Source organism: Scyliorhinus canicula, chromosome 2 (genome assembly GCF_902713615.1).
Source record: "Scyliorhinus canicula chromosome 2, sScyCan1.1, whole genome shotgun sequence".
Classification (NCBI taxonomy): domain Eukaryota; kingdom Metazoa; phylum Chordata; class Chondrichthyes; order Carcharhiniformes; family Scyliorhinidae; genus Scyliorhinus; species Scyliorhinus canicula.
The window spans coordinates 59,017,591-59,036,415 of record NC_052147.1 but is presented as its reverse complement, the minus strand read 5'-3'; the positions used below and the strand labels follow the sequence as shown (position 1 = coordinate 59,036,415).

The window sequence follows — 18,825 nt, the reverse complement described above, 5'->3', positions numbered from 1 at the left end:
AATCTCCGCCCAAAATCAAACCCCCCGACTCCAGGTCTGGGATCTGGCTCAGCATGCACCGCATGAAGCCTGCATCGTCCCAATTAGGGGCGTACACATTGACCAGTACCACCCGCTCCCCTTGGAGTCTACCACTCACCATTACATATCTGCCACTGCTATCCGCCACCACACTCGACGCCACAAACGACAAGCTCTTTCCAGCCAAAATCGCCACCCCCCGGTTCCTCGCATCTAATCCCAAGTGAAACACTTGTCCAACCCACCTTCTTCGCAGCCTCACCTGATGCGCCACCTTAAGGTGCGTCTCCTGGAGTATAGCTACGTCCGCCCCTAGCCCTTTCAAGTGCGCCATCACCCGGGTCCGCTTCACCAGTCCATTCAGCCCCCTTACCTTCCATGTGACCAGCCGAATCCCAGGGGGGGGGGGAAGAAAGAGGTCTTCCCCCCCCCCCTGCGCCGGTCAGCCATAGCTTTCCCTCGGCCCACCACGTGCCCGCAGTACCCCGAGGCCCGTTCCTCACGGTGGCAGATCCCCTTCCCAACCCCCCCCCCCATCTCCAACAGTTCCCCTTCAGCAGCAACTTGGTGCCTCCCCCCTAATCCTCCCCCCCCCCGACCTAGCTAGCTAGGGCCCCCCCTAGCTGTGTTATCCCTTCCATCACACTTCCGTAAATGAGCCGACTCCTGCTGACCCCGGCTGCTCCCGCCACCCGACGACGACCCCCCCTTGGTGCAACACAACCGCCACTCACCCCCGCCTGGTGCCGGCTCCTCCCACTCCACCTCCAGCGCGGGGAAAAAAGCCCGCGCTTCCAGCCGGAATCCTGCCCCCATGACCCAAAACGCAGTAAAGAGAGGGGCACGCGACCCAATGGGCTCGCGATACAGCTCCCCAACCCTCCACCAGTGAAAAAAAAAACACCCAAGGCACCAGAGTAAATAATTAAAAAGCCCAAGAAGCGAAAAAACAAAAAGGAACCAACAAAAAGGGAAAAAAGAAAGGTACCAGGGAGGACAATGCCTCCAGACAGTACACATCAGTCCTCAGCCCCCCCAGTCCTCAGTTAGAGTCCAGCTTCTCTGCCTGGACAAAGGTTCAGGCATCTTCCAGGGAGTCAAAGTAGAGTTGGCGGTCTTTATAAGTGACCCAGAGGCGTGCAGGCTGTAGCAGGCTGAACTTCACCCCTTTCTTGTGGAGCACCGCCTTCGTCCGGTTAAAACCAGCCCTGTAGCATGGTGGTTAGCATCAATGCTTCACAGCTCCAGGGTCCCAGGTTCAATTCCCGGCTGGGTCACTGTCTGTGTGGAGTCTGCACGTCCTCCCCGTGTGTGCGTGGGTTTCCTCCGGGTGCTCCGGTTTCCTCCCACAGTCCAAAGATGTGCGGGTTAGGTGGATTGGCCATGCTAAATTGCCCGTAGTGTAAGGTTAATGGGGGGATTGTTGGGTTTCGGGTATAAGGGTGATCATTGCTCGGCACAACATCGAGGGCCGAAGGGCCTGTTCTGTGCTGTACTGTTCTATGTTCTATGTTCTATGTTCTCTTTGCCACCTCCGCACTCCAGTCGTGATAAATCCGGATCTCTACATTCTCCTACCTGCTGCTCCTCTCCTTCTTCGCCCATCTCAGCACACACTCACGGTGGACGAAGCGATGAAAACGGACCAGCACCGCCTTTGGCGACTCGTTCGGCCTGGGCTTCCTCAGCAACACTCGGTGGGCACCCACCAGCTCCAAGGGCCCTTGGAAGGACCCAGCACCCATTAGCGAGTTCAGCATCAAGGCCACATAGGCCCCCAAGTCCGAACCTTCCAGCCCCTCCGGGAGTCCCAGGATCCGCAAGTTCTTCCACCGGGAGCTGTTCTCCATTTCCTCCATCCTCGCTTGCCATTTCTTGTGAAGCGCCTCGTGCAACTTCACCTTCACTGCCAGGCCTAGGATTTCATCCTCGTTCTCAGAGGCCTTCTGCCGCACTTCGCGGATCTCTGCCCCCTGAGTCGCCATGAGCTTGCCCAGTGAGGCCTTAAGCAGTTCCAAGAGCTCAGCTTTCAGCTCTCTGAAGCAGCGCTGAAACAGCTCCTGCTACTCCTGCGCCCACTGCTGCCACGCTGCCGGTTCCCCACCCGCCGCCATCTTGTTTTTCCTCCCACTGCTCCAAAGCTGATTTTTTGACCGCCCCGCTCCTGGTCCAGTCCATCCACCGGCAGATGATCGCAGCAGATGTGTTCCCCCACCGGGAAAAGTCCAGCCAGCGCCGCTACGGGCCCCTTAAAGAGCCCAAAAGACGGAAAAAAAGCAGGAGCCACTGAACATGCGGCTTAGCTCCACATCGCCGCAACCAGAAGTCCGTCAGTAATTTTCTAACATGGTAACTAAAGGGACCATTCATCTAGGTTAATGGAGATTAATTATAAACCTGAGCAATTAGTAAAAACTGAACAATTAGAAAAATACTGAAGAAACCTCAATTTTACGCAATCATATGTTTGACAGTTATGAGGAGCAGAGTACAGTAGATATGGGGATGGATGTTGATAAACAAGGTAATACTCATGCACAGGATAGGATAATTTTGAAAGGACAACTGCCAAATGTTGGTATTAGAATAACATACATGCCAGAAGGGTCCATGGAGGGAATGCAACTATTATAGGGAGAACAGGGAAAGCCATCCACAAATTCAAACAATGGCTAAGCGCTTAAGATGATGGTAAGGGATTGATGGACAGGCAAAATGGCATACAACTAAGAACACTAGAAACTGCTGTGCGAGTTCCATTAGCAGATCTGGAAGTGACTGGTCCTGGGAAACAATTACTCTGGGAGAGTAGTCCAGAACAAACTTAGGACAATATAGGTTGTAGTTTGACCAGAACAGCAGCTAGAGAACAAACTAGGCATATCACTAGAGGTAAAAGTTATGATTGGAAGATTTTGCTGCCAACAAAGTAGAAGATAAATCAGTACGAGATGCCGAAGAGTTTGATAGTTGGAAATAATATGATGCAATGAAGTGCCAGATAGGGGACAGCCAGCCTCGTCACATAGGTGGATAGGTACAGAAAAAATACTTCCCGATGGGTATATAAAGTTAAAGCGAGTCTACTTGCTCTGGATTTCAAAAAGAGACATGGGCATCAAGATGCTACAATAGACTCACCAATTGCAAGAAAGATGATCTTGAAGATTTTATCAGCTCCCTTAACCACATATTCTTGGGAATATAGAGCAATAAATGCCACAGTTTTTGCAGGGTGAAAAATTTCCAAGAGAAGTGTTTTTTAAGTCCATCTAAAGTGGGTGATGAAGGCGGCACGGTGGCGCAGTGGTTAGCCTCACGGCGCTGAAGCCCTGGGTTCAATCCCAGCCCCGGGTCACTGTCCATGTGGAGTTTGCACATTCTCCCAGTGTCTGTGTAGGTCTCACCCCACAACCCAAAGCCCAAAGATGTGCAGGGTAGGTGGATTGGCCATGCTAAATTGCTCCTTAATTGGAAAGACAATAATTGACTACTCTAATTTATTTACTTTTTAATTTAAAAGGGTTTCTGAAAAAAGTGGGCGCTGTAGAAGGAAACCGGTGTAAAAGGAACCTGTGGAAATTAACTGAATGTTGCATGAAGGGCATGATATTTCTCGGTTAAGTCCAACTTAAAAAGTAGGTTGCATGGAGCTGAAAGCAGACCCAGCAATTCTCTATTCATATCACATGGAGAAACTCGCAGGCACCTTTAAGATGCATGTTGATGATTTCCTAAGGGCAACTTTTGGAGAATTTGAGCAATTTGTTATAGGCAAGATAAAAGGGAAATTTTAAACTGGAAATCAGGCTTCAGGGACTTTTAAATATACAGGGTTAGAGGATAAGCAGATAGATCGGGAATGGCATCAAATAAACAAACTAAAGTGTTTATTGTATCCCCATAAATCAGGACAGGTCCCTGCTGAAAAAATGTTCTTGCATCAAAAATAGAAGCAGAGCAGTTAAGAAGTTTGATTGAACAGTTATGCACCAGACAAGACACAATGCCAGTTGTGACATATTGGAATTTCATGCCATGAGGTACAGTTAAAGAGGTTCTGACAGCAAATAAAACATTAAAGAAATTAAGCAAGGTACTATGGATGGTAGAATCTGAAGAACAGACAATGCCTGAAAAACTCAGGTCTGTAAGCAGCTGTGGGGAGAGAAAACAAGTTGATATTTTGAGTCTGTTTGACTCTTCATCAAAACTAAAGAGATAAAAGTGTTGTTAAAATAAACTCAATCCCGGACTTCCGGTGGCGGCGATGCCTGAGTGAGCCGCACATTCGGTGGGCTCTCACACCGGCGGGACTTTGGAGCCGATTCCCCGCGATAGCGGGACCTCGGGGGCGGCAAAAAGGCTGCCGGGAAAGGGCTGGAGAGCGGGCTGACAGCAATGGAAGCGTGGGAGGCCAGCAGGTAGGGGAAGAGAGAAAGAGAGACGGAGGCAAGGAGCAGAGGAAACGGACCTGGAAAGTAAGATGGCGGACCCACGGACCTTCCTTCCTCCAGGAGAAGAAAAGAAGTTTTGGAGTTGCTGAAGCAGGACAACTTGGACCCACTTCAGAGGCCCAGAAGGTAAAATTTAAGGAGCTGGGCGAAGGAAAGCGGCAGCGAAGGCGCTGAGGAGCGGGCTGCGGCATATGGAACAGCGAGAGTCCAGAAGGCAGAAAAAGGAGAAAAAGGGACAGAGACAAGGACCTGAAGAAACTTACCTGGGACCTAAGATGGCAGACACTTGGACCCTGGACTCAGCAATCCAGCAGGCGCTGGATAACATGCTCCAGGTAATGAAGTCCAGTTTTGAAGCGCTGAAGCGGGACAGCCTGGACCCAATCCAGAAAGCGGTGGATCAGCTGAACCAGAGGCTGGACGCGCAGGATGTTAAAGTTAAGGCGCTGGGAGAGGCGGTGGAGGAGCAGGCGGATGCGCAGACAGTTGCAGCGATAGAAGTTGACGGCCTGAAAGAGCGGCAGAGAAGACTGCTGGACAGAGTGGAGGAGCTGGAGAATAGAGTCCGCAGGAATAATCTGAGGATGGTCGGCCTCCCGGAGGGGGCTGAGGGAGCTGATGCTGCAGCGTTTGTAGCAGACCTGCTGAAGCAGCTGATGGGGGCCGAAGCCTTTCCACGACCGCCGGAAAGGAGGGGGCACACAGAGTGCAGGCAAGGCAGGGGCGGCTGGGCGGACCCCCCCCGCCCGATGGTGATTAGGTTCCACAGGTTCGTGGACAAGGAGCGGGTGCTGCAGTGGGCAAAGAGCGCCAGGAGCAGCACGTGGAACAACACAGTGTTCTCGCATTTATCAGGACCTAAGCCAGGTGGTGGCTCGGCGGCGAGCAGCCTTTAAGAATGTCAAGGAGGTGCTGTTCAAGAAGCACGTGAAGTTTGGTCTGCTGTTCCCAGCTCGTCTATGGGTCACGCACCAGGGTCAACACCACTACTTCTCCGAGCCCGAAGAAGCGATGGATTTTGTGAGGGACCTGGGGCTGGTCCCGAAAGGAGGCCCAAAGGACGCGAATTAGGGCCAGAGGATTACTGTGGGAAGGAACGCCGAATGTGCCTGGACTGCTGCTCAACGGTTTGCTGGGCCAAAGGGGCCAAGCGGAACATTTGGGACTCTCAACTTTGTTCATGGACATTGGTTTGGGGGTTTAACCCCCCCTTTCCCCCGGATTTTTTTTTGTTGGGATCTTTCTTGTTTCTTAGGGGGGGAGGTTTTGTTTTTTTGGGTTTATTTTTGTGCTTTTACTCTTTTTTCTGTTTTTGTTTTCCTGTTTGGGCTGGTTTGTACTTTTTGTGCAGCTCGCAGAAGACACTGGAGCCGGCTTGCCCTAGTGGGTGGGAGAGGGGGATGGGGCGCCGGGGAGGAGGATGGGGAAACAATGGGACTGAGACAGGAAGGCGCCGGAGTGTTGAGTCACCGGGCTAGCAGATTGGCTAGTCAAGGGAGTCAGGTGGGGGGGGGGGGGGGGTTACTGCCAGTAGATGGCAGGGGTGGGGGTATCGGGGGATGGGGTTTAGGGGGGGGGGGGGTTGTTCTGCTGACGGGGGAGGGACTTGAAAAAGGCACGGGAAAGGAGGTCGAGGGTGGAGGCAGCCAGAGGGCGGGCCAGGAATGGCGCGACGCACGGGCCAGGGGCCGGCCCGAGAAAGGCTATGGCTGACCGGCGGGGTGGGAGGGGCGGGTGCCCCCCGACCAGGCTGATCACCTGGAACGTCAAGGGACTGAATGGGCCGGTTAAGAGGGCGCGGGTGTTCGCGCACTTGCGGGCCCTGAGGGCGGACATAATTATGTTGCAGGAGACACATCTGAAAGTGTCTGACCAGACCAGGCTACGGAAGGGCTGGATTAGCCAGGTCTTCCACTCGGACTTGGACTCGAAGTCCAGAGGGGTGGCAATCGTGATCAACAAGCGCGTGCAATTTGAGGCAGAGGGTATATCCGCAGACAGGGGGGGGCAGATACCTGATGGTATGGGGCAGACTGGAGGGGAGAAGAGTGGTGCTGGTGAATATATATGCCCCGAACTGGGATGACGTGGACTTCATTAAAAGAGTGCTGGGGAAGGTCCCGGACCTGGATTCTCGCAGGCTAATAATGGGAGGGGACTTTAACATGGTCCTTGACCCTACTTTGGATCGGTCGTGTCCCAGAACGGGTAGACTCTCAGCAATGGCAAGGGAGCGGAAAGGGTTTATGGAGCAAATGGGGGCAGTGGACCCCTGGAGAGATAGACAGCCAACAGGAAGGGGCTACTCGTTTTACTTGCACGTCCATAAACTATATTCCAGGATAGATTTCTTTGTACTAAGCAGGGACTGTATGGGGGAGGTAAAGAACACGGAATACTCAGCAATTACCATTTCAGACCATGCCCCGCATTGGGTGGACCTGCAGTTCGGGGGAGCGAGCTATCAATGCCCGCAATGGAGGCTAGATGTGGGACTGCTGTCGGAGGAGGGGATCTGTGAGAGGCTTCGGAGATGTATGCAAATTTACCTGCAGGTGAATGACACGGGGGAGGTCTCAGCGGCGACCCTGTGGGAGGCGCTAAAGGCAGTAGTGCGGGGGAGGGAGCTGATTTCAATTGGGGCCCACAGAGCCAAGGCAGACCGGGCAGAGATGGATAGATTGGTCAGGGAAATGGGTCGGATAGATGAAGAGCACGCGGAGTCCCCGGGGGAGGTTTTACTCAGGGAGAGGCAGAGACTACAGGCGGAACTGGGGGCTCTATCCACGAGCAGGGCTGTGGAACAGCTTAGGAAGGCGAGGCGAGTGGTGTACGAGCATGGGGAAAAGGCTAGCAGACTGTTAGCGCAGCAACTCAGGAGGAGGGAGGCGGCCTGGGAAATAGGTAGAGTAAGAGACGGGGGGGGGGGGGGGGGGCGCAAAGTGGAGGACCCGGCAGAATTGAATAAGGTATTCCGGGACTTCTATCGTAAGCTGTATATTTCGGAGCCGCCGGAAGAACCGGAGGGGATGAAAAGGTTTCTGGACGGGTTAACATTCCCAACAGTAGGTGGGGGGCGAGTGGAAGAGCTGGGGGCCCCGATTAGAGTAGAGGAGGTATTGGGGGGCCTTAAGGCCATGCAGTCGGGGAAGTCCCCAGGGCCGGATGGATACCCAGTAGAGTTTTATAGGAAGTTCTCTGAGCTGGTGGGCCCAGTCTTGGCGAGGGTTTTTAATGAGGCAAGGGACAGAGGGACCCTGCCGCCGACAATGTCACAAGCCACCATATCACTGATACTGAAGCGGGGTAAAGACCCGGAGGCATGCGGGTCCTACAGGCCAATCTCCCTGATTAACGTAGACGCCAAGCTCCTGGCAAAGGTACTGGCTGGTAGAATGGAGGACTGTGTACCGGAGGTGATTGGGGAGGATCAAACGGGTTTTGTGAAAGGTAGGCAGCTGGCGGCCAACCTGGGAAGATTACTTAATGTGATAATGATGCCCCCAGTGAGTAGGGAGGTGGAGGCAGTGGTGGCAATGGACGCCGAGAAGGCCTTTGACCGGGTGGAGTGGGACTATCTATGGGAGGTGCTCGGACGGTTTGGGTTCGGGGAGGGATTGGTGGACTGGATCAAATTATTATATCAGGCCCCGAGGGCCAGCGTCAGGACCAACAGAGAAGTGTCGGAGTATTTTAGGTTTCACCGAGGGACCAGACAGGGCTGCCCCCTCTCCCCGCTGCTGTTTGCGCTGGCCATAGAGCCGCTGGCGATTGCGCTGAGAGCCGCAGAGGGTTGGAAGGGGATGGTGAGGGGCGGGGTTGAACATAGGGTTTCTCTTTATGCAGACGACCTGCTCACCTATGTGTCAGACCCAGTGGCCGGGATGGGAACTATACTGGGAATGCTGAGGAAGTTCGGCCAGTTCTCAGGATACAAATTAAATACGGTCAAGAGTGAAATGTTTGTGGTCCAGGCAAGGGGCCAGGAGAACAGATTGAGAGGGCTACCGTTTAGGCTGGTTGAGGAAAATTTCCGGTATTTGGGAATCCAGGTGGCATGAGACTGGGGCAGGCTGCATAAGTTAAATTTGGCCAGGGTGGTGGAGCAAATGAAGGGAAGTTTTGGAGATGGGATGCACTCCCGCTGTCCCTGGCAGGGAGGGTGCAGACTGTAAAGATGACAATCCTCCCTCGATTTTTGTTTATTTTTCAGTGCCTCCCGATCTTTATCCCACAGTCCTTCTTCAAAAGAGTTAACGGGCTGATCATGAGCTTTGTCTGGGCGGGAAAATCCCCGCGGGTGAAGAAGGCAATGTTGGAGAGGAACCGCAGCGAGGGAGGGCTGGCTTTGCCGAGTCTGATTAATTATTACTGGGCGGCCAACATCGCTATGATAAGGAAGTGGATGGTGGGTACGGGGTCTACTTGGGAGCGGGTGGCGGCGGCTTCGTGCAGGGGCTCCAACTTGGCAGCCCTGGTCACGGCTCCACTACCGCTGCCGCCGGCCAGGTACACCACCAGCCCGGTAGTGGTGGCGACCCTGCGGATATGGGGCCAGTGGAGGAGGCATGTGGGGGAGATGGGGGCGTCTGTCTGGGCGCCAATCTGCGACAACCATCGGTTTGCCCCCGGGAGTATAGATGGGGGGTTCAGAGTATGGCGGCGGGCGGGGGCGGGAAGGGTGGGTGATATGTTCCTGGAAGGGAGCTTTGCGAGTCTGAGGAGCTTGGAGGAGAAATTTGGGTTGGTAAGGGGAAATGATTTTAGATACCTACAGTTGCGGGACTTTGTTCGTAGACAGGTCCCATCTTTCCCACGCCTCCCACCAATGGGGACCCTCGACAGAATAGTCTCTAGGAGGGAAGAAGGGGAGGGTAGAGTCTCGGGTATATATAAGGTGCTCATGAGGGAGGAAGGGTCCCAGACAGAGGAACTGAAACTTAAATGGGAGGAGGAGCTAGGCGGGGAAATGGAGGATGGGCTGTGGGCAGAGGCCCTGAGTAGGGTAAATTCGACCGCGACATGTGCTAGGCTCGGGCTGATTCAATTTAAGGTCGTTCACCGGGCCCATATGACGGTGGCTCGGATGAGCAAATTCTTCGGGATAGAGGACAAATGCGCTAGGTGCGCGGGAGGACCAGCGGACCACGTGTACATGTTTTGGGCGTGCCCTAAGCTGAGGGGATACTGGGAGGGATTTGCGGGGGTCATGTCCCGGGTACTAAAAACAAGGGTGGTGATGAGTCCAGGGGTGGCAATTTTTGGGGTTTCGGAGGACCCGGGGGCCCAGGGGGAGAAAGAGGCCGATGTTTTGGCCTTTGCTTCCCTGATAGCCCGGCGACGAATACTATTGGCGTGGAGGGACTCAAAGCCCCCGAAGACGGAGTTGTGGCTTGCGGACATGTCAAGTTTCCTGGGTATGGAGAAAATTAAGTTCGCCTTGAGGGGATCTGTGCAGGGGTTCGCCCGGAGGTGGCAACCATTTATTGACTTCTTTGCGGGAGAGTGAGCGTCAGCAGGGGGTGGGGGTGTAGAGTAGAGTAGGAGGGAAAATATGGCAGGTAGTACCGGTGGGAGAGGAGCGGGCTTGTGCAATATGTTATGATTGAAGTATTGAAAGTACATGGATGTTTGCACATTTTTGCCTTTTTTTTGCTTTCTTTCTGATGATGTCTGTAACTGTTTATAAAGCCAAAAACTACCTCAATAAAATTGTTTATTAAAAAAAAAATAATAAACTCAATCCCATCTCTTATGGAAACAGTCTTCAGCCACACAAACGTCGAGGTTAGGCTCATTACCGTAGGTGTTTATGTTCTCCTCCAATCCCTCCATCCCACTGTCCTCAACTGCTCACAGCCACATGTCATGCACTTCAGATCACCCACCAAATAAACCTACCAACACGTGCTCCTGAAACTGACCAATCCGAACGGGCTGAACTGACAAAAAGTATTATCATCGCAAGAGAGGCGAGAGAGAGAGAGAGAGAGACACAGAGAGAGAGGGTGAGGTGATGAACAAATGCAACAGAAAACACAATTCTTACTCATTCCTTAAGACTACAAAAATAGACAATGGGTGGACTTACTACCACCAGTTGGGCATCATTTTCCAGATTTCTGCCGTCAAGGGAAAAGAGCCCTAATATCCGGTGACAAATCTACCCATAGATTCCAGAATTGAACCAGGTTTGGAAAGTGGGAAGGGAGGGGCAGAGTGAGACGGTGGTGGTGGCCACCATCGTTTTGCTCATTATGACACCATCAAACATAGAAAATCGTTCCAAAGTGTTTCAGCAAGGCACACATCTTCATTAATGCCTTAAGAACTGCAGGAAATCAGGATAGGAATAACAAATTTACCACACAGGATGACCCGGTTCCAAAAATACATTGTCTGGGGTATCGATCCCGAGGAGACCCACTGACCTCCAGGATAATAGTCACTAGATGGAGAATTCCAAGGAATCACAGAATTGATACTAAAACTTTAGCTTTCACATCAGGGTTAGTTAACCATTTTTTGCATCCTGGTGGATATTTGCCAGTACTATTTCAACTGCAAGAGTGTGCCAGAATATAGACATGTGGGATTGTGTATCCACTTTCTACTCTCCTCCTCACACAGTAGAACAATTATTGCACTTATTCATTGTATGTGATGCATTTTCCAGGTACATTATGAACTAAGCATCCAAATATAATAATCTATTTTCACCAAAAACATTTCACAATGCACACTTCATATCAACTTCTCATCAGTCTGTCTTACTGTCGAGGTTGTAACCCATTTGATTCAGCTGATTCTTGGCTACAAATAAAAGGTTAGGATCTGTTGAAAGCTGATTCTAAGCTATGTAAGTTGCATTGCATTTTGGGGTCTTTAAGAGAGCAGCCATGATTTTAGCTGCCGACACAATTTGTTTGATTAAGTTATTGATTTATTTGTTTTTGCTTTCTCAGTTGAGCACCATCAATTACGTAGAAATCAGCTTCTGATGTTGGGCTTTGCAACATCATTTACAATTCAAGCAATCCGAGTATTAGCTTTAGATCTCCAAATCTAAAATCTGGACCACCATCATTTTTCTTTAAACACAAGATGGAAAAAGTCCCACAAACCTCATCCCTACTTTCCTTCAATACGTCAGCAACAGTGCTCCTGCGTGACTTTCACAATTGCAAAATAAATAGTTCACAGTTTATTATCCAGTGACCAAATCGAATGTGTACATTAGCTGGTGGTAGTAGAAATCAGGGTTGTCATATAAAGACAGCAAAGATCCCAAGTATAGACATTCTAAACCTCAATACATACTGTTCCTTTCTGGAGAACTTTTGTGTCACAACTCTCCAATCGTACATGTATTTTTAGTATTTACAAGCAATCTTGAAAGAAAAATTAAAGTCGCTGCACACAAGATTTATTTTCTGAATGAGCCCGAATTATTCTAGTTTCCAACTGAAACATTCAGTTCAGAGTGCAAATCTTATTTGCTGAAACATTTTGGCACTAGGTATTTCAATGGAATAACCAAAATTTCTGAAAGGTGGCTGCAATGAATGAAGGTGTCCAATGTAGACAAATCAACAGCATGCACTTCTGGACATGTACGATCCAATGTTCTGAAAAAAACATCGTGGTCACTCAGGTGTTGGTTTCTCTCCATCAGGCTCTTTCGATGTTATCCTCCAACATTTTAAGATCGTTTTGTCTATTCTAAATTTTATATTGTTTGGGTAGTTTGACTCTCAGCTGATACAAAGCGGAGAGATTTGAGATTTCTTGAGCATTCGGCTGTTTCATCAATTAAATATTGTGGGGTGACTGTTATTTGAACTGGGCACATGTCATCACATAACAGTCATCTGAATTTACTTGTCCTGGGTGGTCAATATCCTGAGTCGGGCAAGAAAGCAGTACACAGTCACAACAACTTGCTGAGAGGCCACGGACAACAAACAGCCTCTGCAGTTGAATACGAGGAGCAAGTCATTTGACTTCTGAATGGTTAGTGCCACGAGTCGAGATATGCACCAGATTGGTAAGCTGAATAAAAACAAACTCAATTTGGCTTCTACTTTGGCCACAAAACAAATTGCGTCGGCACCTAAAGTGTTGGTTGCTCTCTTAAAAGACACCAAAATGCAACACAGCATGCATAGCTTAGAATCAGCATTCAACAGATCCTAACATTTTATTTGTAGCCAAGTAACAGCTAAAATTACCAGTGACACTAGATCCACATCAGAGATTAAATTTAAACAGCTATTATTCTTTCTGAAAGGGCAGAACAGCCATTAACTAATAACCAGGAAGATGAACATAAAATTGTTCTCGTGTTTATCAGCAACGTTCACAGTATACTTCGAGTCAAAGACAGATCTTTATTCAATGTCCACCTGGGGGCTAATGCAAACACGTTCAAGATTAATTTTTAATGGAAATCTTTAACACATGCAACACCATGTTACAGAGAATTTTTTTTCAATTTTATGTAAAGAAAATTTCATTTTCCCCACCTCTCCATAAAAATAAAGCACCTACTATAAATATAAAGTATTGCTATATTATTACTAATGGCACTTGCTTTTCTGGATTGAATGCCTTTAGGGTAGCATTCCAGATGTTTTACACCTGCTATCTAATGAGAGCAGTATATTTTTGACTGGTTATCTGAAAGAATGCTTCTTCTTTGCTCTGTTCCATATATTACTTGAATTATTACTGCCACTATTTGAACACTTTTGACCAAGACAAGTGCCTTTTTTGCCTTTAATCCAGTAAAGCAGAATAGAAGCATACAAATCCACAATATCACTTATCACATGTTGAAGAATCAAACTATCACTACAGTACTAGCAAAAGCACGGTAGCACAAGTGACTAGCACTGTGGCTTCACAGTGCCAGGGTTCCAGGTTCGATTCCCTGCTGGGTCACTGTCTGTGCGAGTCTGCACTTTCTCCCCGTGTCTGCGTGGGTTTCCTCCGGGTGCTCTGGTTTCCTCCCACAGTCCGAAGACGTGCAGGTTAGGTGGACTGGCCATGCCAAATTACCCTTAGTGTCCAAAAAAGGTTAGGAGGGGTTATTGGGTTACGGGGATAGGGTGGAAGTGAGGGCTTAAGTGGGTTGGTGCAGACTCGATGGGCCGAATGGCCTCCTTCTGCACTGTATGTTCTATGAATCTATGAAATGAAAACTTAAGGCTTAGCTGCGCAAGTTATCACCGATTCACCCTTGATTGTTTTCCTCCCAAATCTTTCCCCCAATTTTAATTGAGCTGTAGATACAATCATATTGTCATGTAACATGAAATTTGGTGGCAGATTCCAGAGTTATGGAATCCTAGGAGGTTTTTAAACTAAGTTAGCATTACAGTGAAAAATCTTACTACAAAAATCCACTGTGGTATTGGTGACCACAATACATCAGCAATGTTAACTCCCTCCATTTCTTCACTCCTTTTTGGAATTATATATTCTTCTTTAATCAACACCATTCTAACAACAGTTACCCACCTTTCATGCCACTGCCCTCTTCTTGGAATGTATTACGTGTCACTGCTTGATCTTCAAGATGCTCACTCCCACCGCTACCCGAGGAAGCAACACTGCTCTGTGGGGAGAGAGGAGCATGGTCTGATGGGATACACTGAGGTCCCCTTGCTCGCAGGTCTTCATGGGACATCCATCCATGACCTAGAGGCTGATTTGGCACATTGATTGGTGGGGTAAGAGATACTGAACGCTTCAGAGGACTGTGGTGTGTCTGGCCTGAGAGAACTAGAAAACATATTATAACAGAATAGTTATTCATTGAAAGCAATTAAGTGTCAAAGTTTAATATCGTAAGCCTACCATTGTGTCAGTTTTAAACATATACATGCGTTTGCCTTTATCAAAAATGACTTGCATGAAGTTTTAATCCTGCAACAACCTAATGCTGGGATCCACATTTTTGTGGTCTCAAGATCATAATTTGCTTGGTTACACACATGATACTATAAGTCTGTCAGTGGTTTCCTTTCCCATATAATTCACTAATATTCCCCCCTAAAATCCACAACATGCTGCACACAGGGTGGAAAGAGCTTGAGAAGCATGTACTTTGCCGTGGGCTTATAGGTGCACTGAATGCGAAAATAATGGGCGGAATTCTCCCATTTTTAAAAAATAAATTTAGAGTACCCAATTTTTTTTTTCCCAATTAAGGAACAATTTAGCGTGGCCAATTCACTTAACCTGGACATCTTTGGGTTGTGGGGGTGAAACTCACGCAGACATGGGAAGAATGTGCAAACTCCACAGGGACAGTGCCCCAGGGCCGGGATTCAAACCCAGGTCCTCAGTGCCGCAGTCCCAGTGCTAACCACTATGCCACGTGCCGCCTTATTCTCCCATTTTGAGACTGTGGTGGCAAGTGGCTCTGGCGACACCTGTCCCACCGGCCAGAATAGCAGGATCCTCTGCCAGATTTTGTGCTTGGAACCTCCTAACTATGCACAAGCAAGTTTCCCTCCAACTCTCCCAGGGTGCTGGCAGCTGAATCAACCCTCTGCCCTCAGCAGATGGGTTCAAAGGCCCTAAACCATATTCAAATACCAGTCCAGCATACTTATATCACTGTCCAGCCAGACAGTGCAGGATTTCAGCAACCCAGAGGGAAAAGGCCAGCAGCCTCAAGAGGACGCTTGTCCTTGATTCCACTATTCTACCCCAAGCACATCACCTGCTAGGTGCCCATGCCCCACTTGGGCCTCCATTCACTGCATTTGTAATCTTTGTGTCTGCTCTTCCAATAAACGATATGGTATCCCTTTAACCCTCTTGTTTGAGAGCATTTCATGCAGCCTTGTTGGGGTCCAGCTTTCCTCCCCTTGGTCTTCCTTCTGCCTTCCATTGTTAATCTTCATCATCCATTTCCTTGCACCTCTGCATGCTATCGTGAGCATTCACACCACTTGCCTCCCCCGCATAGCCCACCCTCCACAATGCCCCCCTATGTCTTTGTTAAGCCATATCCCCTTCACTGCATACTCACTTTGGGTCAAACTTTGGTCTTTGGTGCGGTGGCAGCATTAGCCTGTTAGCGACTCAGGATAATGATCTGGGCACAAACCCCACTAACAGCAGATCGTGAAATTTGAATTCAACAGAAAAATCTGGAATTAAGAGTCAAATGACCATGAAGACCATGATAGTTGTAAAAACACATCTGGTTCACTAGTGTCCTTTAGGGAAAGAAATCTGCCGTCCTTCCCTAATCTGGCCTACGTGCCTATAGATCCAAAGCAATGTGGTTTCCTTGGAAATGCCCGCTGAAATAGCCTAGCAAGCCAATCAGTTCATGGGCAATTTGGGATGGCCCAGCCAGCGACATTTCAGGAATGAATAAACAAATCAAAACTGCCCTGTTCAGATAAACACTGCTGTGTGGTCCTGAGGCAAGGAGATCCCAGTACTCCCAACCCCAGGCTGACACATGATGGTCCATGGGGCCAGCAGCACAGTGTTGCCCATGAAGACTAGCTTGGCATGGAGATGAAGGCAGGAGCCCGTCACCCCTGGCAGAGTGGTGAACAGCACATTGGTGCAGTGCAGCCCTCAGCAGAAGGTGGTGGCCAAAGGCTCCAGCCAACTGAGGACCGCCTTGTGAAAGGCTGGACAGAACACCAGTGTGCAGCTTTTAATAAGAATTCATGAGATGCAAATGAATGCAAGTGGCATTTGCACCATGAACCAGCAGGAAGAGCAACCCACCATTGGGAGATTCGCAATGCGATTTTACAGCACCAGGTTTCTGACATTTTGGCTCCAACCAGATTCACAACATCCACCTGCCACCAAACCTGCCTACAGGCTGTTTGGAAGAATTCCACTCCATGTCGATCCAAGTCTAAAGCCATATTCTTCTACATACATACAATTCGTTCAGAGCAGTTATTTGTCTTAGTTAATTGTACACACTGAACAACAATTTAGCAAATTATTTATTTTACTGGCATAGATATAGCAACAACCAAGTCTTTACAAGTGATTGTGGGCGGTACGGTAGCACAGTGGTTAGCAATGTTGCTTCACAGTGCCAGGGACCTGGGTTCAATTCCCGCTTGGGTCACTGTCTGTGCAGACTCTGCACATTCTCCCAGTGTCTGCGTGGGTTTCCTCCGGGCGCTCCGGTTTCCTCCCACAAATCCCGAAAGACGTGCTTGTTGGCGAATTGGGCATTCTAAATTCTCCCTCAGTGTACCCGAAGAGGCGCTGGAATGTGGTGACTAGAGGATTTTCACAGTAACTTAATTGCAGTGTTAGAGTAAGCCTACTGGTAACACTAATAAAGATGATAATACACTATTTCCTTCCTTGACAAAATCTCTCATGCACTTCAGGGGAGTAATCAAAAAAAGCTAAAAATCCGTTCCATTTCTAAATGCACAGCTTAAACATGCAATGGAAGAAGAATGGTGCATATTTTAATCAGATGGTACTCTCCATCTTTGAGCCAAGACACATCCAAATCACCCCAAATCTGCAGTTTAAAGCATTCAGACTACTGCTGTAATATATTTAGCCCCAAAATTACAACCGATATCAGTGCATTAATGCTGTTATGCTAAAGAAAAATGGGGACCAGAAACCAAAACCATTAGAATTGTTATTTAACAAGACAACAGAATGTGTTGACAGCAGTGACGATAATAACTAGAACACGTCCTTCGCAAATGTTGTTCATTTATCACCCTCGGTCTTGCAAGCAATACGTTTGGATGCAATCACTCTCTGCAGGTCATTACATCTGCATGACTATAATGCGACATACAATGGAAAACTCAGATAGCCAGGTGAAGGATAGACATTAAAACTTACAAGCTTTGATTTACAGAGACCAACAACACTTCTTTTAATCTATTCTTATGTATATGGGCAAAATGAGCCCCCCAATTAATGTCCTCCACTTGAATACAATTAAAAACCCAATTAATATAAAGTTAACAGTGCGGTCATACTTCAGCTATCTGCTACGCTGATTTCGTTCAATAAATTTCAATTCAATTTTCCGTTGATTGTTACACATTTGTAGAATTATGGTCGCACAATGTCAGTGTCGAAGCTGAAGCTCAGAATTTCCAAGCTTATGGGGCAGTTGGAATCACTGTGCCGCTTCAGGGAGAATGAGAGCCTCCTAGATCGTACATTACAGGAGGTGGTGACCCCACATGCAGAGAGTTCAGGATAGCAGTGGGTGGTCAAGAAGAGCAGGAAGAGGCAGAAAATTCAGGAGTTTTCAGAGTGTGTCATTCTCAAACAGAAACTCAATATTGGAGACTGCTGAGACTGGTGAGGCCCTGAAAGAGTGCAGTCCAGACTATGGCACCAAACACTGTACGTGTAGGAACAGCAAAGTGCAGAAATGAAGTTATCAGAGATTCCAAAATCAGCAGCAAAGACAGTCATTTATGTAAGTCATCATGAGTCCTGCATGGCGTTTTGCCCGTCTACTCCGGATGCTAACATAAGGGACATCACAAGAGAGAGGAGGCAGAACATTCGCCAGGATGGAGGGAAAGAGTCAGAGATTGTGGTAAATGTTGGGCGCAATGACAGAGGGCAGGCATTGGGGCTCTACAGTCAGATTTTCAGGAGCTTCTTGATGCAGCACAGACTCCAACTGCCCAATAAGCTTGGAAATTAGAAAGTAGAACGTTCGCCAGGGTGGAGCGAATGAGGTTGTCGTACATGTTGGTAGCAATGATAAGAGGGCAGGCATTGGGACTCTACGGTCAGCTTTTCAGAAGCTTACGAAGTTAAAAAGTAGAACTTCAAAAGGTAGGTTTTAGTAATAGAGGAAGCGAATGGTAGTGGAACGAGGATTCCATGAACTATGGACAATACTCTACCCATAAGAACTAGGAGCAGAAGTAGGCCATCTGGTCCCATGAGCTTGCTAGAGCAGAAATAAGCAGCATCTTATGAGCCTGCTCCGCCATTCAATTAGATCATGGCTGATCTTTTGTGGACTCCGCTCCACTTTCCCGCCCTTATATTGGCTTTTATACCTGCATTTTGAATCTTAATCACCTCCATCAGTAACCTCTCCAAGTTATTTTTCCTTTTACCTTTCTCCTAATTTTCCTTATCGTTGAACCCATATCGTCATGTAATAACCTTCTGCTGCGCTTTCCATTTATGTTTTTACTTCCTGTTTTATTCCTTTTAGTATTACTGAGCCTATTCACTGAGCTCTCCTCACCCTGTACTGTGGCACTTTATGATTTCTGACTATGGCTTCTCTGCCTTACACTTTCCCGCTTACTGCCTTTTGCTTCTGTCCTGGTTTTACTTC

The 18,825-nt window shown here is 48.6% G+C and overlaps 1 protein-coding gene across 5 annotated transcripts in view; it reads right to left on the bottom strand.

Annotated features, from left to right (window-relative positions):
• Positions 1-18,825, bottom strand: part of samd4a (sterile alpha motif domain containing 4A) — a 237,761-nt gene that overhangs the window by 128,149 nt on the left and 90,787 nt on the right. For 4 of the 5 annotated variants that reach the window (XM_038779283.1, XM_038779263.1, XM_038779292.1 and 1 more), the window contains exon 4: positions 14,001-14,264. The exons of the other annotated variant lie outside the window; for it this stretch is intronic. In XM_038779283.1, coding sequence (XP_038635211.1) covers positions 14,001-14,264 — 264 coding nt within the window. The remainder of the gene's footprint in view (positions 1-14,000; positions 14,265-18,825) is intronic. 5 annotated transcript variants of the gene reach the window in all.